The sequence below is a fragment of the Mus pahari genome, chromosome 19 (assembly GCF_900095145.1).
Source record: "Mus pahari chromosome 19, PAHARI_EIJ_v1.1, whole genome shotgun sequence".
Lineage (NCBI taxonomy): Eukaryota > Metazoa > Chordata > Mammalia > Rodentia > Muridae > Mus > Mus pahari.
The window spans coordinates 71602413-71622105 of NC_034608.1; the positions used below are offsets into that span (position 1 = coordinate 71602413).

Consider the following 19693-nt stretch of genomic DNA (forward strand, 5'->3'; position numbering starts at 1 on the left):
AAAGAAAAGAAAAGAAAAGAAAAGAAAAGAAAAGAAAAGAAAAGAAAAGAAAAGAAAAGAAAAGAAAAGAAGAGAAAACCTTTGAAATGTACTTAAATGGTATTTGGGAAAATAAATGTCTAAAAGTAGGACTATGGTTTTGTGGAAGTGTATGACAGAACTCTAAACATAGAAAGGTTTTTATGATTGACAGTTTCATTTTCAGACTGAATTCGTAACCAAGTCTGATATATAGATTGCTTACTCTGAATCTTATACTAAGTTTAGTTATTTAAAAAAAAATCGAGCTTGTGATGATATTTTTAACAATTACGTCCTAATAATGTCTACCGTTATCCAAACTCTCTCATAATTTAAGAGTCTGGATTAAGCACTGTCATGCTTTTCCTTTGCTTACTCGGAGGTACAGATGGTTCTTGTTTTGTGAGTATTTGTTATTTAATCTCTGTAGTTACAATGTTAGTTAGGAAGAAAAATCTCCCTCAAGTTGAAAATATTGACTGGTGAACGCATTTCTTGTAGAATACATTCCTATTTGAACTTACAGCAGCTCATCCCTCACAACAGCAGTGATTTTTACCACCTCTTTAGTTCACAGCTTTGTAACTGGACGTTCTCATTACCAGATCTTCTAAACACATGGCCATATAATAAAAATGTGATGCAGCCACTAGCTTATAATGTGATGATGTCACAAATAGCTTTATGATTTTATATCTTTCAAATATATTTCCTGATTTAATCCTAGTTACAAAGTCATGAAATAGGCTTATTTCTACTTCAAAGATAAGCCAACAATACTTAAAGATTTTTTTTTCCCCAAATGGCATAAAACAATGAAATAAACAGTGAACTGTGACTTAGTAACTCTCAAAGACATTATACAAACATTAGTCACCTTTAAACCTGGAAGGACTACAGTTGGCACAGGACACACCAAGACCAAGTTCTCAACACACACAAAAAGATTTATTTGCCCAAGAGACAAATGGCAGGGAAAAGGAGACAAAGAAAGGGGAAAATGAACAAGGAAAAGGGGGACCCAAGCAAGGAAGAAAGGAAGAGATATTTTCCCCTGAAGGACAAAGAACTGCCTCTGGTTAGGGAATGAGACAGCCATGGCTCAGAGGCAAAACACAGTACAGAAAGCAAAAAGAGGAAACCCCTTTAAGGTTAGACTGGGCACGCTAATTAGGTAAATCAAAGGGAGCTTTTGATTGCTGGTCTTCCTTGGTTGTGAGCCTCAGAAGGAGGAAGTCTCTAACCAAGGCAATAAACCTTGGTGGCTAGCTTTAGGGAAGTAATCTATGGTTGAGCAAGGGAGAGGGAAGGGGGAAGGGCAAGGCCTGCCAGTGCCATGTTTGTCATGCTCGGGCCTGCTAGAGCTCTTCCAAATCTAGTGAGTCTATTTCTAAACTGTCTCTATGATATGATAGTCCTAAGATTTCTCCACAAGATATACATCTCCAATACTTATAAGTAAAGGTTGGTTTATACCTAGTTGTTAAAATTGACCTCAACCTTCAAAAGAAGGCACCGGTTGGCAGTGTCAGACAATGAACCCAGCAGCAAACCACTTTAGAATCCACTTATACTTCAACCAGTAAAATATCACAAACTCTTTGTCCTCCCTTATATATTTGTCCATGTAGTTCACGTAAATAAATACCAACTCTCTGTGCTTTCTTTTAGTTAAATATCATTTTCTGGGGCTCCCCGATTGTCCAGATGTGATTAATCATCCAGAGATTTGAACAGCATATCATTATGCATTTCCCAAATCAAAAGCCTTAGAAAGCTTGACAACAATATGCTACAGGTATTTCTCTTTCTTAACCCCCAAAACAAAATAACATTTTGACCAGCTAAAGGTTGCTAAACCATCATCAATGACTGCTGTCCAACGGTTCTTGAAATCCTAATATTATAACACATCGAATGTTTATCTGAAAGTTAGGTGACTCTGTAGTCCAATAACAATCCAGGAGAGTTAATAAGAACATGGTGCCTTATTAATAGAACAGCTTTATCCTCATGATCCCAAACTAGGTCCCTACTGGTTATCATTTCTTTCTGCCTTCTGGTCTGCACGTTCTCTCAGTTGTGGGGATTCAGTTCTCAGCTCAGATATCACTAATGCACTGTCTGCCTGTGAATAAATTTGAGTATACCAAACTGTGTAATTATGTTTCCTACTTCTCAGACGCAACACTGCTTCTTCTATTAGTTCTCTAAGATATCCTCATTTCTCAGAATATTTTATTTCTCCAGAGATACATATTAAAAGGATTGACCCTCTGTAAGCTTCTAGAAGGTCACCCCTGCACACTCTTTCCCACTCTTCATTTCTCTGCTCCCCAAGTACTTGTTCTATTATACTCCATTGCAATGTTATTTGAGATATTTACATATATATTACATATATTACCTCAACCTATTTCCATCCTCTAGAGGAAGTTAGTACACTGTCTTTCTTGCTCACTAGCTTTTGTCATTAAAATCCCCATGAAGACAGGAAAATGCTCTATCTTTTCATTAATAGGGGAAGGTCATGCATGGGGCAGCAGAATGTGTTTCAGATGACATCATGTTTAACTCAAAGATTCTTTAAAATAAGAAATGTAAGCCACTGCCTGATCCATCTAGCTCCTCATTCATGTTACCTAGGAAACACTGCAGAGGTGAACTCATCTTCCCGCTGCTCCCTGCAATCCTTACCACGCTAAACCAAGATCTTCTCCACAAAGGGATGTCCTCCTCAGGTCTCTACCCTCTGGATTGTTTCCTTTTCCTTTGGATACTTTTTTTGTTAAATGTATTTTACCTTTAAAATCGTGTGTGTGTGTGTGTGTGTGTGTGTGTGTGTGTGTGTGTGTGTGTGTGCAAGCTTAGGTCCTCAAGAAAAACAGCAGGCTGCAGGCTCTCTGGACCACTGAGCCATCTATCCAGCTCTAAAATCTTTTAAGTTATTATTATTGTGTGTGTATATCATGGGTGCACATGCCCTGACCACTCTGCACTGGACCAAGAAAAGACCAATAAATGAGCCAATAAAAGAATTCATCCACCAGAGGGTTAATTATTCCTTACTGAGAAGTCATTAGCTGCCTATAATTCTTTGTCTAAGGTGAGGCTACACAAAATGTTCTCTCTTCCATGTCACTATGCTCATTGCTGCTGCCAGTATTCTGTTCTTCTTCATGAGACCATACCTAGGACAGACTAGTTCACTAAATAATTGCAGGAATTCTGTCTCTCACAATCCTTCCACTCCCTCCTCTTGCTTGTGTTCCTAAGCCATAGATATAGAATCCATGATAAAGATGTCCAGTTGTTGTTTTCTATGATTGTCTCCATTTACTGTAAAAAGAGTCTTAGTATCTGCACTTACCCAATTTGTGCAAATAAAATTACTTTTAATTATAGTGAAACATATAATTTGATTCATTTTATGCTGCTAAAACAGAATACTGTATCCTGGGTAATTTCGAATAGAAATAGGTTGTCACTAGATACTGATCAAGATACCAGTATCTAAGGAGGGTCTTCTTGCTGTGTATTTCCATGGCACAAAAATAAAAGGGTGCAAAGGAATGTCTTAGGCTGAATGTCCTTCTTAGAGCAGCAGTAAAGCTACCTATGAGGACAGAGATTTCATAGTCTGATTATTTTTAAAACGCTCATCTCTCAACATTGTTATAAAGACAAATGACTCTATGCATGAGATGCAATGAGGTGACTTAGAGGATAAAGAGTGTGCCTAATGACCTAAGGTTGATATTAGCAACCCATGAAATTCCATGAAATTAATACCAAAGATTACCTGCAATTATACTACATTATAGTCTTATATTTTTTCTGTGATTGAGTTTGCTATTCTTGCCTACTCAGTATTTATCACCATTTATTCTTTTCTTTAGTGAATTCTCCAGATAACTTCAATTCCCTCAATGCTGTATTTCCTACCTAAAGCAAATGGCCTTATGTGAGCAGATTCTTTCAAAGCTTGGGTAACATTCTCCCTAGAGATGACTCCATAGTACAATCACAAATCCCCCTTATGTGAAGTACTCCACTCTCAGATGCCAGAATATTCAGGAAAAGTCATATGCCCTCAAGTCTTTTGTTAAGAAAAACATGGGCTTTTCTAAATTCATTAATTGTTCATGGGCTGAGTGACTGACTCTTTTGTAACATAAGTGAGCTACATTAGATAACTGGAAAGGTCATCTCAAATCTCAGATTCCATAAAATATTTAAATACATATACAAGATTATGAACCTAGTAGCTTTATCTAAAACCAGTGTTATCCTTGGGGTTTTACTGCTGTGAACAGACACCAGGATCAAGGCAACTCTTATAAGGACAGCAATAAATGGGGCTGGCTTAGAGGTTCAAAGATTCAATGCAATATCATCAAGGCAGAAGCATGGCAGCATCCAGGCAGGCATGGTGCAGGAGGATCTGAGAGTTCTACATCTTCATCTGGTCTGCTAGCAGAATATTGGCTTCCAGGCAGCTAGGATGAGGGTCTTAAAGCCCACACTCACAGTGCCATGCCTACTCCAAAAAGGCCACACCTACTCAAACAGGGCCACACCTTCTAATAGTGCCACTCCTGGGCCAAGCATGTACAAACCATCACAAACAGTATCTAGAAATGATAGAATACATACACTATGGATCAATAGTGTATAAAATTGACTCAAACCACCAAACAAATAAAATTTGTGAATTGTGTTTAAAGATAATTGGGAAGAAATCAACAAAGTTTAAGAAAGTGAAATTAAATAAAAAATGTAATTGAAAATTTGGAGATTATAGTCTACTTTTTAAAGACCCACAAATGTGTGACATTTTTAATAAATTGATGAGGTGAAGTTAAGATGTATTTGAGTATGCTATGAAACCCCATTCAGGACCTGATATGACTTTTGGGACTGGTTTTGGTCATTTGCTATCTTTTTATCCTTTTGAGCAACCATGTTCTAAGTTCCTAATTAGTAGGTTTTTTTATAGCTCTTTGACAAGAGTCCTCACATTCCAGAGAATTTTGGAGTCTCTGTGGTATTTAAAAAAAAATGCCTACTCAATTTTATGCACTCTTAATAGTCCCAGATGTCCTATTCTTCAAAATATATCTAACCTTAGGATAGAGTGATTGTTTTTCTTAGATCAGCGACTCATAATTCTTTCTCACATAGTCACTTTGAACTCAAGAATTATGCCAGAGAGTACTCAGAACACAAAAAGGAAAAATAGAAAAATCCTCCCTGAAGATAGTTAACATGCACATTTATTGTTGAACTTCCATCCATATATCTATCTTTATTGCCTTCATGAATTTTAGTCATTATGTATGCCCTGGGTGCAAAACACTCTACAACCAAAGTTTTTGTATATACCTTTTATAAATCATCATATAATTAGGAATTAGTGGGTGGGAACTAACAAACAAAATATGGATGTACACTATAATAAAATCAGATAACAAATATTTCTGATAATTATTTGGCATGTGTTAACTCTCAAAAATTAATACTGGCATAATTTAAACCAAGGACTGTTTAGAACTTCTGGTTCAATTGCATTTATGATGGTCAATTAAGGCTCATTTCAAAAACTAAGACTTCTGGATGTGATATTTTCAGTTATGTGAAAAATATAAAATAAAATAAAGTATTCCAGGAACATTTTATTAGTACAGTGGTTCTCACAGCAATATATCAAAGACTCCCATAAACCTGAATTCATTTTACTCAGTAGCTGTTCTGGCATGCTACTTAATTATTTTGATAGATGTAGAATTTTATAGCCTCTTACTTCTAATTATGTGAATATATTGTGGCACAACTGTTATTTATATTTCAGTTGCATATAATAGTATGTGCCTATTGTGGAAGTCATCGCCTATGCTTTGTCTTTGGCAATACTCTGTTTTGGTTAGAGTTATAATAACAATTGAAAAGTAGGAATCATACATATTATTACTATGAAGGTTTTTTGTGGCAAGTTACAGAACACTAAATAATTTACACTAACATCTTGATTCTCTTGCGCTGTGAAGTGTCAGTTTCAGTGTCTGAAATCTCTCCCATAAAAATGCTGATTATTTTCACTTCTCCCAAGGCTTACAATGCTAGGTATTATATAATACCCTTTCTGGGAAGTAACTAGATTCAACTTGGTAATTTTATTTTTTAATCTATTTAATCATTTTTAATTAAATTATAAAACCCTATGAATAATATTTCAGGACTCTATTTAAATACTTCCTGTAAGAAAAGCTTCCTTTTTAGCTTCAAAGAACAATCTCCCCTAGAATGTTCATAACCTAGGTTATGTCTTTCAGTAGTGAATAGTGGTAGACTGAAATATCAAACGTAAGAAATCTCAGCAAGATAAGTGCAGCTCCTTTCTTGTCTCAGCTCCAGACATTTTGAGCCTCCGGGCATTGATGCACTGATTGGCTCACAGAGCATCTCTTTGGTGGGAGACAAGGCCTGTGAGATAACATTTGAACTGTTATGAGACTTTGAACTTCTGCAGGTTCATATGGACTGTTTTCCCACCACATGGAGTTTCTTCCAAAGAAGTAGGCAGGCAGTGTGCTCCTATAACCTGCCCTACTGCAAAAACCAAACTACACACAAGAACTTTTTCTCATGAAAATGGTCTACCTCAAGGTCCAGTCTTTTTCCAATTTTATCTGAGATCTCCCACAAGAACTTTTAACATTGTCCGTTCAATGAGTATCAATCTTACAATATTTTGAGATTAATCTGCTTGGTATTTAAGAAGACTATACAACTCACTCTATTTCCATCGTTATCCAAAACAGAAAGGACAAATCTAAATTCTTGTCTTCAAAGAACATGTAAGATAAGTTGTAAGTCAGTTATAGCAAAAAGCTTTATTGAAAGTAAAGGCACTTAATTTAGCAGAATTACAAATTTAAATGAAACCACATGTGACAGTGTGAGTTATGAAAAAGGATTTCATTCAAATCAAATACACAAATCATAAAAAAAAAAATAGTTAAATGTGTTTTGACATAACAGTTGTTCCTTGTCAAATTAATAAAAGTGACTTGAGTAATATGTCTCCCAGCAAAAATCAGCATGTGCCAAGAGCAAGTATTTTCTTCTCTCTGTTTTTTAAAATCCAGATGTTGATTAAGAACACAGGAATTTGCAAAGTAGGTCAAACTAGAAATACTTTTCTGTCTCTCTCTCCTAAAAAACATTTGAGATAGCTAGGTCAAATGTTTTCCTGATTTACTTAAAAAGTTAAATGTAAATTTATAGTTTTATTTAAAATTAAATGTAAATTTATAATTTTCAATATATCTCTAGGCTCTAGTCAAACTTGAATATATTCGCAGCTCATAGTCTACAGTTGAATGAGTGTATTTTTATTTTGTTAGTGACATCACAAAACTGTATTTCATCTTTCAGAGCACAGTGGTTCAAATGCACACGTAATTAAATCTATAATGTTCCAAATAAATTTGAAGGAGCTATAACCCAATTTTAAATTATTTCCAAAATTAAAATTAAATCACAATTATCATTATTACTATTACTATTATCATTATTATCATTATTACTAGTACTACTACTACGACACAAGTCTGGATGTCAGGCGATAACTTTTGGAAATGAGTTCTCTCCATTTACTTGGGCTTTAGGAATTGAAACAAATCCTCAGGATATGACAATGATTTTCACTCAGTGTGCCATCCTCCTTGATCCAAACTAATTTTTTTACTTTGTAGGAATATAGGATACTTCCCCATTAACACTTATCTAATTTTTCACCCTGATTTAAAATGTGACTTTTACCTTAAGTCTCCTTTCATAGGGCTGATTCTGAGTTCTGTTCAGTACTAATTCTTTACTTGGTCATTTTAAATCATTTAAAGACTACAGCTTTATTTATCTAGATAAATAGATTTAGCAGGTCTACACTGTTCTCCGAACTGGCACCATGGTGTTTGTTTTTATACTTTGATTAACTACCAGTTGGGGATCACAATAGAACTTTCATTTAAATTGTGTTAAAGTTATAGAACAATTTTAATAGAGAAGTTTCACAATCATGTGAACTTCTGCACAAGACCATTGTATTTCATTGTTTGCACATTTCTGTCTTTCAATATTTATTTAATTTTTTATTTTCTTTATAAGGATATGTTCATGTCAACTTTAAATGATATGATGATGTTTAAAGTTTTCATTTACTCAAGATAGTACTTTGAAGATATATTTGTTTTACTTCATTAGAGAGAAGAGGTGAATAGTCTATAGCAGAGAAAATAATTGGAGAAAAGATCCTACTTGGGATGAGAGGTCATTTCCCATAATAATATTGGGAAATAACTTTTTTCAGCTGTCTAATGAGAACTGTTCAGAGGAGAGATAGTATGGAGAGAACTCTGCCGGGATTGTCTAAAGACATGCCCTGAATCAGTAGGATGGTCAGTAGATTAGAAGAAATTTGATAAAATGGCAAAGGCTTCAGAAAGGTTAGAGGGAGTTGAAAATGCAAGTATTTGTGTGGGGTTTCTCTTCAGTTATTCTGAGATTGATTCTTGATGCACAGTGGCCTGAGCCATCTACCTGTGACATGAGATTGCTAAGCGAATAGATAAAAACATATATAGGTAGATTTTTTTTTTTTTGGTTGACTAAGTGGAAAAATAGATAAACAGAGACAAGATAACACTTTTTTTTTTTTTTGGTTTTGATTTACTATTGTTGTGTTACTTGGAAATAGTCTAGACTTTCTTGATGGTCCCATAGAGTCCCATAAACTCAGAGCTAGCAATTTCAATTCAAAATAAAGAACCTCAATGTCCTGTTGTTTGGAAAAGATAAAAAAATACCTTAGAATGAAGACTGAAGGCAAATTCAGTGGAGATAAGTGTTCCTGAGAGGTTATGGCTTAAATTGTTTCCCTGTTGATATGGCAACAAATGAGAACACCAAAGAACATTAGTACCAATAGCCATGATCATACATTTTACCCATCTCATACTTTACTGGATGCTAGAGCCCAGCCACAGAAGTTCATATATTCTATAGCAAAGCTAGAAAACAGAAACAAGCAGCAACCACAAAAGTCTACACCCCATACATCTGAGAAGCTCATTGCTCTCTACACCTATGAAGGGACCTAGTCTTCTTCCTTTTAGGAGAGGATCACTTTTAAAAACAGAAGAACAACAAAGAAAATATTCAAGCTAATGTACACATCTAGTATTATTAACTGAAAGATTTTATTTGGGTGGATAGCTTTGAAGGAGCTATAATCCAATTTTAAATTATTTCCAAAATTAAAATTAAATCACAATTATTTGGATTCAAGGTTACAACATGCATTACTAAATTTGAACTTGTTATCACTGTCTACTGATCCTGCTGGTTAAACTATCTTTTTTTCTTTTTCATTGAGAAAAAAAAAATTTCTTTTTTCTTTTTTCTTTTTATTTGAATTGGATATTTTCTTTATTTACATTTCCAATGTTTTCCACTTTCCAGATCTCCCCTTCCAAAACTCCTATCCCATCCCTGTTCCCCTTACCTCTATGAGGGTGCTCTCTACCCACCTACCCACTCCTGTCTTTCTGCCCTGGCATTCCTCTACAATGGGGCATCAAACACCCTCTGGCCCAAGGGCCTTTCCTCCCACTAATGTCCACCAAAGCCATCCTCTGCCACATACATGGTTAGTGCCATGGGTCCCTCCTTGTATATTCTTTGGTTGGTGGTCCAGACCCTGGGAGCTCCATGGGAGTGAACTGGTGTTTTGACACTCTTGCTCCCTCCATGGGGCTGCAAGCCCCCTTAGCTCCTTCACTCCCTTCTCCAACCCCTCCATTGGGGACCCTGCACTCAGTCCAATGGTTGACTGCAAGCATCCACCTCTGTATTTGTCACGCTCTGGCAGCGCCTCTCCAGAGACAACTATATAAGGCTTCAATCAGCAAGCACTTCCCGGCATTCACAATAGTGTCAGGGGGGTATGGTGGCTGTATATGGGATGGATCCCCATGTGGGGCAGTCTCTGGATGGCCTTTCCATCAGTCTCTACTACACACTTTGTCTCTGTATTTCCTCCCATGGGTATTTTGTTCCCCCTTCTAAGAAGGACTGAAGTATCCACATTTTGGTCTTTCTTCTTCTTGAGCTTCATGTGGTCTATGAATTGTATCTTGGGTATTCTGAGCTTCTGGGCTAATATCCACTTATCAGTGAGTGCATACCTTGTGTGTTCTTTTGTGATTGGGTTATTTCACTCAGGATGATATTTTCTAGTTCCATCCATTTGCCTAAGAATTTCATAAATTCATAGTTTTCAATAGCTGAGTAAGACTCTATTGTGTAAATGTACCATATTTTCTGTAGGATGACATTTTCTTGACCAAGAAAAGGATAAACCAATGAAACCCAAAAAGACTGAAAAGTCTACTTTTCACACTTTAGACATTTTGTTGGTTTTTGTTTTCCTTTTATTGAAAAATAGCTCTTTTTTTCCTTCACATAAAATATTCTAATTAGGGCCTCCCCTCCCTTTACTCCCGCTTCCTCCTTGCCTCCTCTCCCATCTAGATACACCCCCTTTTTGTCTCTCATTAATAAACAAACAAGACTCAAGGGGATAATAATAAAATGAAATAAAACAAAAACTAATATATCAGAATACACAAGAACAAACATAATAGAAATAGCCTAAAAGAAGGCACATGAAACAGATACAGATGCATAGATTCACTCATTACACATTCAAGAATCATAAAAACACTAAACTGGAAGTCATAATATGTCTTACACACACGTATGCACACGCACAAACACACGCGTGCGCGCACACACGTGCGCGTGCGCGCACGCACGTTCTGTAGAATAAAAAGAAAGAGTAAAATAAAATTAAACAAAAATTTAAGATGTAAAACAAACTAACAACAGCAAAAACAGTCATGATACAACATGAAACAAGGACCTCCAATAATTCTGAGTTCCTTTTCTATTGAACATCTAGTGCTGGGTATGCAGCCTATTTTTAAGAGTAGTTTGTTTTCTAATGAGACTTTCTTAGCTAAAACTGTTTTCTGTTTTGCAAGAAGTTATCAATTGGAGATTGCTTCTGGGTTAGGAACGGGGGCATGTGTCCACTGCTTTTAGCTCTTAGATCCCATCTGGCACAGACCCTGCAGACACATGTGCATGCTGCCTCAGTCTCTGTGAGTTCATGTTCATCTATCATGTTGACTTAGACGTCCTTGTTTTCTTGGTGTTGTCCTTCTCGGCTGGCTCTTACACTCTTTGCATTTTCCCTTATGCAGGATTCTCCAAGGCTTGTGGGGAGAGATTTGATGGACATTCCATTTAGAACTGAGTGTGCAAGGGTCTCCCTCTCTCTCCACCATGTCTGGCTGTGGTTCTCTGTGTTTGTTTCATCTGCTGCAGGAGGAAACGTCTCTAATGATAGCTAAGCAAGGCACTGATCTATGAGAATAGCAGAATGTTTTATTGTGTTCGTTTTTTGCTATGCTTTTATTTGGTTTTATCCTAAGCCCCTGAGCTATCTAGTCTCAGGATCACTCAAACAGCTGAGTAGAAAAATTCTTCAAACATCCAGTTTTGACTTGCAATCTCAGAATCTATTATTCACAGCAACTATTACCAGTTTCCCTCACCATAGCGCATCCATATCATGAATATTTTTAATAGTGGGCAGTCAAGCACCAAATAATTACCATTCATATACCATTTTACTTTTCAAATAAAATGATGTGCACCCCCACCAAGCAAGAAATGGCCTGCTTCGCTGTGTCCCTTAGTCAATTAGAGATGTTCCTTGAAAGAAACTTTAGATTACAGGTAGAAGACTTCATATCATTTATATATATTATATATAAATGTTTGAAAGTTATCAAACACGGGCATAGTCAAATGAAAATGACATTCTTTACTGAAGGATATGACACTTAGAAACACAGGAACTTCCATCATAGCCTCATTCCACTGCCTGTATTTATGTTAGAGCTTTACACTGTTTCAACATCAGAGAAAAATATTAGAATATTGAAAATACAAATAATATGTCATTGTAACCAGGAAAATGCTTTAGGTCTTATGAAAGGATCAGGCTAGTAGTGTGTTTATAAAGCACTGTTTTGTGAAATCACTTCATGTCTCCAAAGATAAAGAGAGTTATTACTAGTTTCTCTTACAATTCTTGAGTATTTTTAACTTCCTTCAAATAAATAACTTTTCCTCTATTCTGAAGTTTTTCACTTTCTCCTGTGTTCTTCATTGTGTGAGGATGGGGGGGGGAAGGGTGTCATTCATTGCTTTCAAGGACCAACTGAATTGGGATAGAATGTCTTCCCTATATGTGGTACTCAGTAAGCACTTGTTGAGGAGCAAATTGAGACAGCCATTTGCACCATAGTCATCAAATGAAATCTTTTGCCAAGTTTAGATGAGTATCTTTGTTCCTTATGTAAATTATTTTTCATTGTGAGATTATTATACAAGACAATTAAATTTACCATGTTACCCTCATTACCCAATATATTTTCCTTAATATTTTCAAGCTTCTATAAATATTTGTTATCAAAAGGGAAAGGATATTAAAACACTTTGAGCTCTGTGGAAGAGAATCTATAAAAAGTTTGTTTGAAGGTTTGTTGAGGCAATAGTGCCATTAAGTTTCCTTTGGCGCCAGTTAAGTTTCTCAGACTAAAGGAAGTGCTCCTTAAGCGTGTCCATCTCATTAGTTACCATCTCATTACTTAACTTTCGAGGTAAAACATCCTGTGAGTTGTAAATAAGTGCACAGTAACACAGCTGTAAAATGTCCATTTATAGATCATTTGATGTGAATAGTTCCTCACCACAATTAAAGGTTATATGTGCTCCTAGAAAATGGAATGGAGAAAACTCAGAGCAGGACTTCCAAGAAATTTCAGGCAGCTTGTTGCTCTTCATAGATGATTATACAAAACTTTATCACTTCAAAACAAAAGGAGGGTTTGGCTTATCTTTTCAATTATCTGTCTAAATTGGTACAAGAAATATCTCAAATATTTTTGTCTTCTGTGATACTCTGTATGAATTATAAGAGACACACTTCATTGGGCAACAGATAAAATTGGTGCTTATTTTATTGTCTTTAGATCATTGAGAAATGTGCATTTGTGTTGCCCTAAAACAGTGTTATCTATAATACACATGTTGAAGAAATTATGCATAAAAGTGAATTATTCTCTTATTACCAATACAATCATTATGAATTTGGGGTTTCATTGAGAGGTTATAAGTGAGCCAATCACTAAGTCTAGAGCAGAAGTTCCCAACCTGTGAGTCACATATCATAAATTCACTTTATGATTGGTAACAGTAGAAAATTACAGGTATTAAACAGCACAAAAAATAACTTTATGGTTGTGGGTCACCACAACATGAGGAACTGTACTTCAGGGTTGCAACATTGGGTAGGTTGAGAACCACTTATGTAGAGAACAATTGTATAGTTACACATCTATTTTTGAAGTGAAATTCAGACATGGTACCCTTCAATTTGGATGATTATACAAACTCTACAAAATATTTCTTGCTATAATGAGTCAAGACACTGGAAGCACCTGTGAAAACTCATTAGTCAATCTTACACCATCTAAAGAGGTTTAATTGCCAACACTCTTAGCACTACTGTCCCCACTGTCCATAGAGTACCTGCTACTATGTATTTCCAATTGCCCCTACAGTTAGATCAGACTCCGCTCTCTCTGGACAATTCTGAGAGAGACTGGAGAGTGATGAGCTGCCCTCTTACATTGCCTAAAATATCTACAAAAGCTGTGCCAAATTATTCGACAAAAATTTTGTACAAACTCCTCTTCACACAGCTCTATAATTTACTAATTTAACCAACTGGCATAATTCATGGGTCATATCATGTTTCCGTTCTTTTCTAACACTATGGAATTGACTAATCAGAGTAATAACAGTCATGTTCATATTCACTTAGACGCATCCACTACAATAACAATGAAGCATAAATTTCCATAATTTTTCATTTAACTGGGAAAAAGCAAAATACTGCTTATATTAAGCCCCTCAAAAGAGAAATACAGTACTTTAACTTAATAAAAGCTGATTTACTGAAAAATTCATTTGTAACGTATATTCTGAACTAATTACTACTGTGTCAAACTATTCCATGTGTACTTTTAAATCATCCCTACCAAATAGAACAAGCTTACATTTTAAGATTATTTTGTTCATGTTGGAACGTGGAACAGAGAAGCAGGTAAATAAGCTGAGAAGATTAAAACAAGGAAGGCATGAGTCATCAATACTTTCCCCAGAGATATTTATACTTTAATTCAGTTTCAACCCATGGACTATTCAGTCTTATCATTTAGTCTTAGAAATTAACATAGTGGAACAATGTTAAAATTTTCTGAATTAATCCAAGCGGTTTCCATCCTTAAGAAAATATAAATACTACTTTCCAGATCATGTTCTTTTGAGCATAATGTCTTACATTACTGCTCATAGACCGGTGTGATATGGACTCAGATAATGCACTATTCAACTGACTGACTCAAGGTCACACTGATCCTCTCATTCCATGTGACTATACTAGAAGATTTTTATTTTTTCTACTTGTATGTCTTCTTCCCTTGGCTATAAACATTTCTATATTTTATCCAGTCGGGTACACAATGAACGATCTCATTTTTGAATGGCAAGATGAAGCCCCAGTACAAGTGGCTGAAGGACTCACTTTGCCTCAATTTCTACTGAAAGAGGAAAAAGACTTGCGGTACTGCACTAAACACTATAATACAGGTAAGGACTGAGAAATTTTCTCCATGCTTATGACTTTTGATCTGATGATACACAGACTATTAAAATTATTGATTTTCACTGTTTTAGCTTATGGAGTATAAAATGTATAATTTCAAACTACATGGACTTTTCACTGATTGTGTCTGATCGTATGTGGTTTGTATGAGATGAAAAAGATGCTTGATACTCAGTTTCTCTTGAAAATTCTTTATGGAGCACCACAAATGTGGGTAAAATGATGATTATATACATGTTTCTTTATATAGGAAAATAAATTAAATGATTTTTGGAAGTAAACACTCTATATGCTAACAAAGGGACTTGCTTTAAATAATGACATTATCTAACGTATTTTCATGTTAGATAATGTTAGATAATATTTTCATGTTAGATAACACTATTTCTATTTTTTCTATTTTCTCTTTAATACTGTATTAATTTCTGTTTTCAGTTACTTCGTGAACTGATATAGAAACCTTGTTTCTCAAGTAGATACCATATTTAACAAGGAAAACCAAAAATTAAGAAACTCAGTGTGGTATTTGTACCCTTGTGAAATCTGTTCACTTCTCTTAACAGTTGTGGGCGATTCCCATAAACCAACTCCAACAAAAATGCCAGTTAACTGTCCGCAACTCAAGCTTCCACCCAGAGATGCACATATGGCCTGGTGGTCTCATGCTCACATTAGCTGTTACTCTTACCATTTCATTCCAGTAATGCATGATTCATCTTGGCCTCAGCAGTTTCCAGAACTGTGAGCTCAGTTACCATCCTATAAAGCCCCCAGTCTCCCTTATCTCCTTAACTAACGCACAGTATCTAATTTTGTAAATTACCATATTCAATTCACAGATGAAGGTGTTAGCTAATATTTGAACAGGAACAAGATTAACATCTCAGGATAAAATTAAAGAACCAGCAAGTCAATAGCAATACCCTAGCTCATTTTCCTAAGGATGGATAATTTCTTTTAGGAAATGTTGAGAAAAGCTCTAGAGGTGGTAGATATAACTGTCATCACAGAGGACCATAAATTTGGTAGGTTAAAACAACAAATTTCGTTTTTTCATAGTTCTAGTAGCTAAGTACTCTTTTAAAAATGGGGTATTAGCAAAATTATGTTTTCTCTGAAGGCTCCAGGGAAGTGTCATTTTCTTAGTTACCTATTTCTGACAATTCTGGGTATTTCTTTACTTATAGATACATCACTTTAATTTCTGTCCTTATAGTCACATGTTGACCTCTGAATGCATCTGTGTCTCTATAGCCAAATATCCCTCATTCTATAAGGACAACAGTGATTTTTGGAATAAATTTTAATAAATAATTGTTTCTTAACATCAAGCACTGATTTCTAAATAAAGTGAAATTCACGGATTCTCCTAGAATGTGAGTTTTAGACACATTCAGCACAGAATAATAGCTGACTCTAGACATCACTTCAGGGAGAATTTTGATGATACAGGGGCAGGAGACCCATCTTAGCAGAAAGTACATTTGCATATCTTGATATTACAGCTCACATTTATGAGTTATTACTTCAAGCAACTACTTTGGTAGTAATTTTCTAGACTACCTAGTTCTCTAACATTTGTTTAATACACAAGATGAAAGTATGTGCAAAGTATCAAGGCTTTTCAAAACCTTATGGAAACATCTGGTAATGTCTCTATTCACACATGTGATTAATTTGTCTCATATCTTAAACTTTGTTTTATATTATTCCCCCCAAATTTAAGATTCTTATTTTAGTTGTTTTCCAGTATGAGCTCATATACCATATAATTCCCTGTGTGTATGAAAGAAAAAATAACACACACACACACACACAAGTCCATATCTGTAAATGTCTGGCATTGCAAGGAAATAAAATTATTGAAGTTAATATTCTTTCACATACATATTAATTATGGATCAAGGTGTGGAGGGACATGCTTTTAATCCCAGCACTTGGTAAGCAAGGGCAAGATGATCCCCATGAGCTTGGAGTCAACCTGGATTAAACAGCAAGTCCCCAAGTCAGTGACAGTAAGATCTACACAGTGAGAAATATATATATACACACTAAATTGCACAAATCTAAAAGCTACTTCAGGACTATGTGACCCATTTTTTATTGAAAACTTTTCTTCTTTTCTGACTTTGTTTGGTATGCTCATCTTGATATGTATGCATAAGAGGCTCCCTCCATCACTTGGGTCCAAGTTTAAGTTTTCTCTTTACAAGTACATAAAAAATGCACATGTGCACAACCATGCAATTATTAAACATACATATATATTTATATGTGTATTTATGTACAGCTATAATATTTGCATACTGTAAAGCTTCATTTTCTATCTTAATTATATTTATAAAATGGCTTAAAAATACATAATGAAACCTTGTTATTTTTCTTAAGAATCACGTGAAACATGAGAATGTACCCAAATGGTTAAAAAAAAAAACTTTCTAATTTTTTCATGAGATTACTTAATAGACTAGCATTGATATAATAAAACTACTTTAATTAATCTTGCTTTATTTCATTTTCTTTATAATGAAATTTTAATTTCTATATTTAGTATTGCTTTAAAATATAAATATTTTAGATATTATAGGAATCTTTAATCATTTCACTGATGAGTTGATAGAAGGCTTGTGTATGGCTTGTGTATGGTTCTTGTTGCTATATATTAAAAAGTGGACTCCGCTGTCCTCAGAGCTTGCAAGCAACTGTTGAGGTCTTGAAGTTCTGCTCTATCTTCTACTTTCCTCCAAAGGCTGTGCACTTGCCTCCTTTCTGCTATCATTTGTGAGCTTGTTCTGTTAGTAGGATTCTGCAATGGAGAGTCTCTTTGCCATACACCAGCAGGTTTTCTAGTCATGCTCTTTGATATCTTTCTCCAGTGGTCATAACAGACAGTGATGCTTAACGAGAATATTAGATCTGTGATATCATTCTATTAAAATTAATAGATAATAAAACCAAGGATCAAATTACTTAGAAGACTGTTTCTTTGAAGGATGGATAACAAAACAGTGGAGATAAATGAATATAATTAGAACCCATGGAGTAGAAATAGCAATGTTGACATAAATATTCATAGCCTCTATTTGCAGAAACAGAGGCACAAAGACATATATTTAAACAGTAAATGTAACATATTTGCTTTTCCCTATGTTTTAAAATTATCTTAAAAGTTATTAAGGCAAAATGATACATATTTAGATTTATAGTATTATTTATGAAACTGGTCATCTTCATTTGCATTTCTCCTAAATACTTAAAGAAAATACAAAGGTTTTTTAAAACAAATAGCAGATGAACAAATAATAATCATTTGGATGTTCCAGAAACACAAAGTATAAGTAGCCTTTACACAATAAACATGTATTGTTCTATCTACATTAAAAACAAGTGTCAAAAACTGAAGAGATCTTTGACAAGTATGAAAAGCTATTTGAACATGAAAATAAGATTACATATTATTTCAGAAGAGTTCATTCCCTTGGCACATTGTTTCTAGATGAACAGACTAAAAAAAATAAAAAAACTAAACCGAATTTGGGTATGTGACTTACTGTTCCTTCATTTTAGTATAAAAAAAAGTCTTACAATAAAATTATTATTTTACTTAAGTCCTATTTGATATCATAACAAAATCTGACTTTAATTGTTGCATTTATTTTATTAACAATTAGGAAAGTTTACATGCATAGAAGTGCGATTCCATCTTGAGCGGCAGATGGGCTACTACTTGATCCAGATGTACATTCCCAGCCTCCTGATTGTTATTCTATCCTGGGTCTCATTCTGGATTAACATGGATGCAGCCCCAGCAAGGGTAGCTTTGGGCATCACCACTGTACTCACGATGACCACACAGAGTTCTGGATCCCGGGCCTCCTTACCAAAGGTAAGTGTCCTGAGGGGACATGCACAGGATGCAAACATTAAACGCTATTGTCAGATTGGTCAAAATTCATTCAGATATTTACTATTCGTTACTGACTTTTTTTAAGCACCAAACTTTGCAAAATGAAGTGATAGATGAAGAAAAATATTCTATAAATCAATGATGCCTGCTACTTACATAGTGTGTAGTGTAGTGGTTTTTTATTTAAATGTTAGCAGTCATTATAGGAACCATGGAACTTTTTGTATCTATACTTTAAATGCTTAAAAGAGAAACATTATTTAAAATGATCTACATGGTACTTTTAAGTGCTGGTATAATGCATAGATGTGTGCATATATATACACACAGAGAAAACCTTTTCATACTATTTTCTTAGTAGATGCTCAAAACATAAACTAAAATACTGATAGCTGTATGTGTTTGTAATCAATTACTAAAATTACTTCCAGGAAAATATTATAGTAATTACTCCCCTTTAAGAGCTGTATCATCTTTCCATGGGAATACAGTCTGGTTTCCATTATGCTGTGCCCTGGTCTTCTGGCTTTTGGCAGTTGTAGGTCAATAGGCAAGAGTGCTTACCTTATTTAATAATTTGGATACATTCTAGCCAGCCAGAATTAAACTATTTACTATATAATGTCTGCGAAAGCTTCAATACCTCTCTTAATAAAATATACTGAAAGATAAGAGGTTTTGTTTTTCTATTTAAAAAGACAGAAATAGAAATTTATTTTCTTCTTATAAGAATACTAAAGTTTCCAACAATAACCTAATATTTTTAAATGAACTTCAATATAATAAAGTATTATTGGCTTCTCAAGAATGTTTGATGCTGCACCTGCTACTTTACATAAATTATAAATGTACATATGGTCCCTTTAGTGGTTTTTATGAATGAATTCTTATTTAACAAAGTA

At 34.8% G+C, this 19693-nt stretch overlaps 1 protein-coding gene across 2 annotated transcripts in view; it reads left to right on the forward strand.

Moving 5' to 3' along the window:
- Nucleotides 1-19693, forward strand: part of Glra3 (glycine receptor alpha 3) — a 155744-nt gene that overhangs the window by 107290 nt on the left and 28761 nt on the right. For both annotated transcript variants that reach the window (XM_021219273.2, XM_021219274.1), the window contains exons 6-7: nt 14731-14868; nt 18556-18770. In XM_021219273.2, the coding sequence (XP_021074932.1) occupies nt 14731-14868; nt 18556-18770 (353 nt within the window). The remainder of the gene's footprint in view (nt 1-14730; nt 14869-18555; nt 18771-19693) is intronic.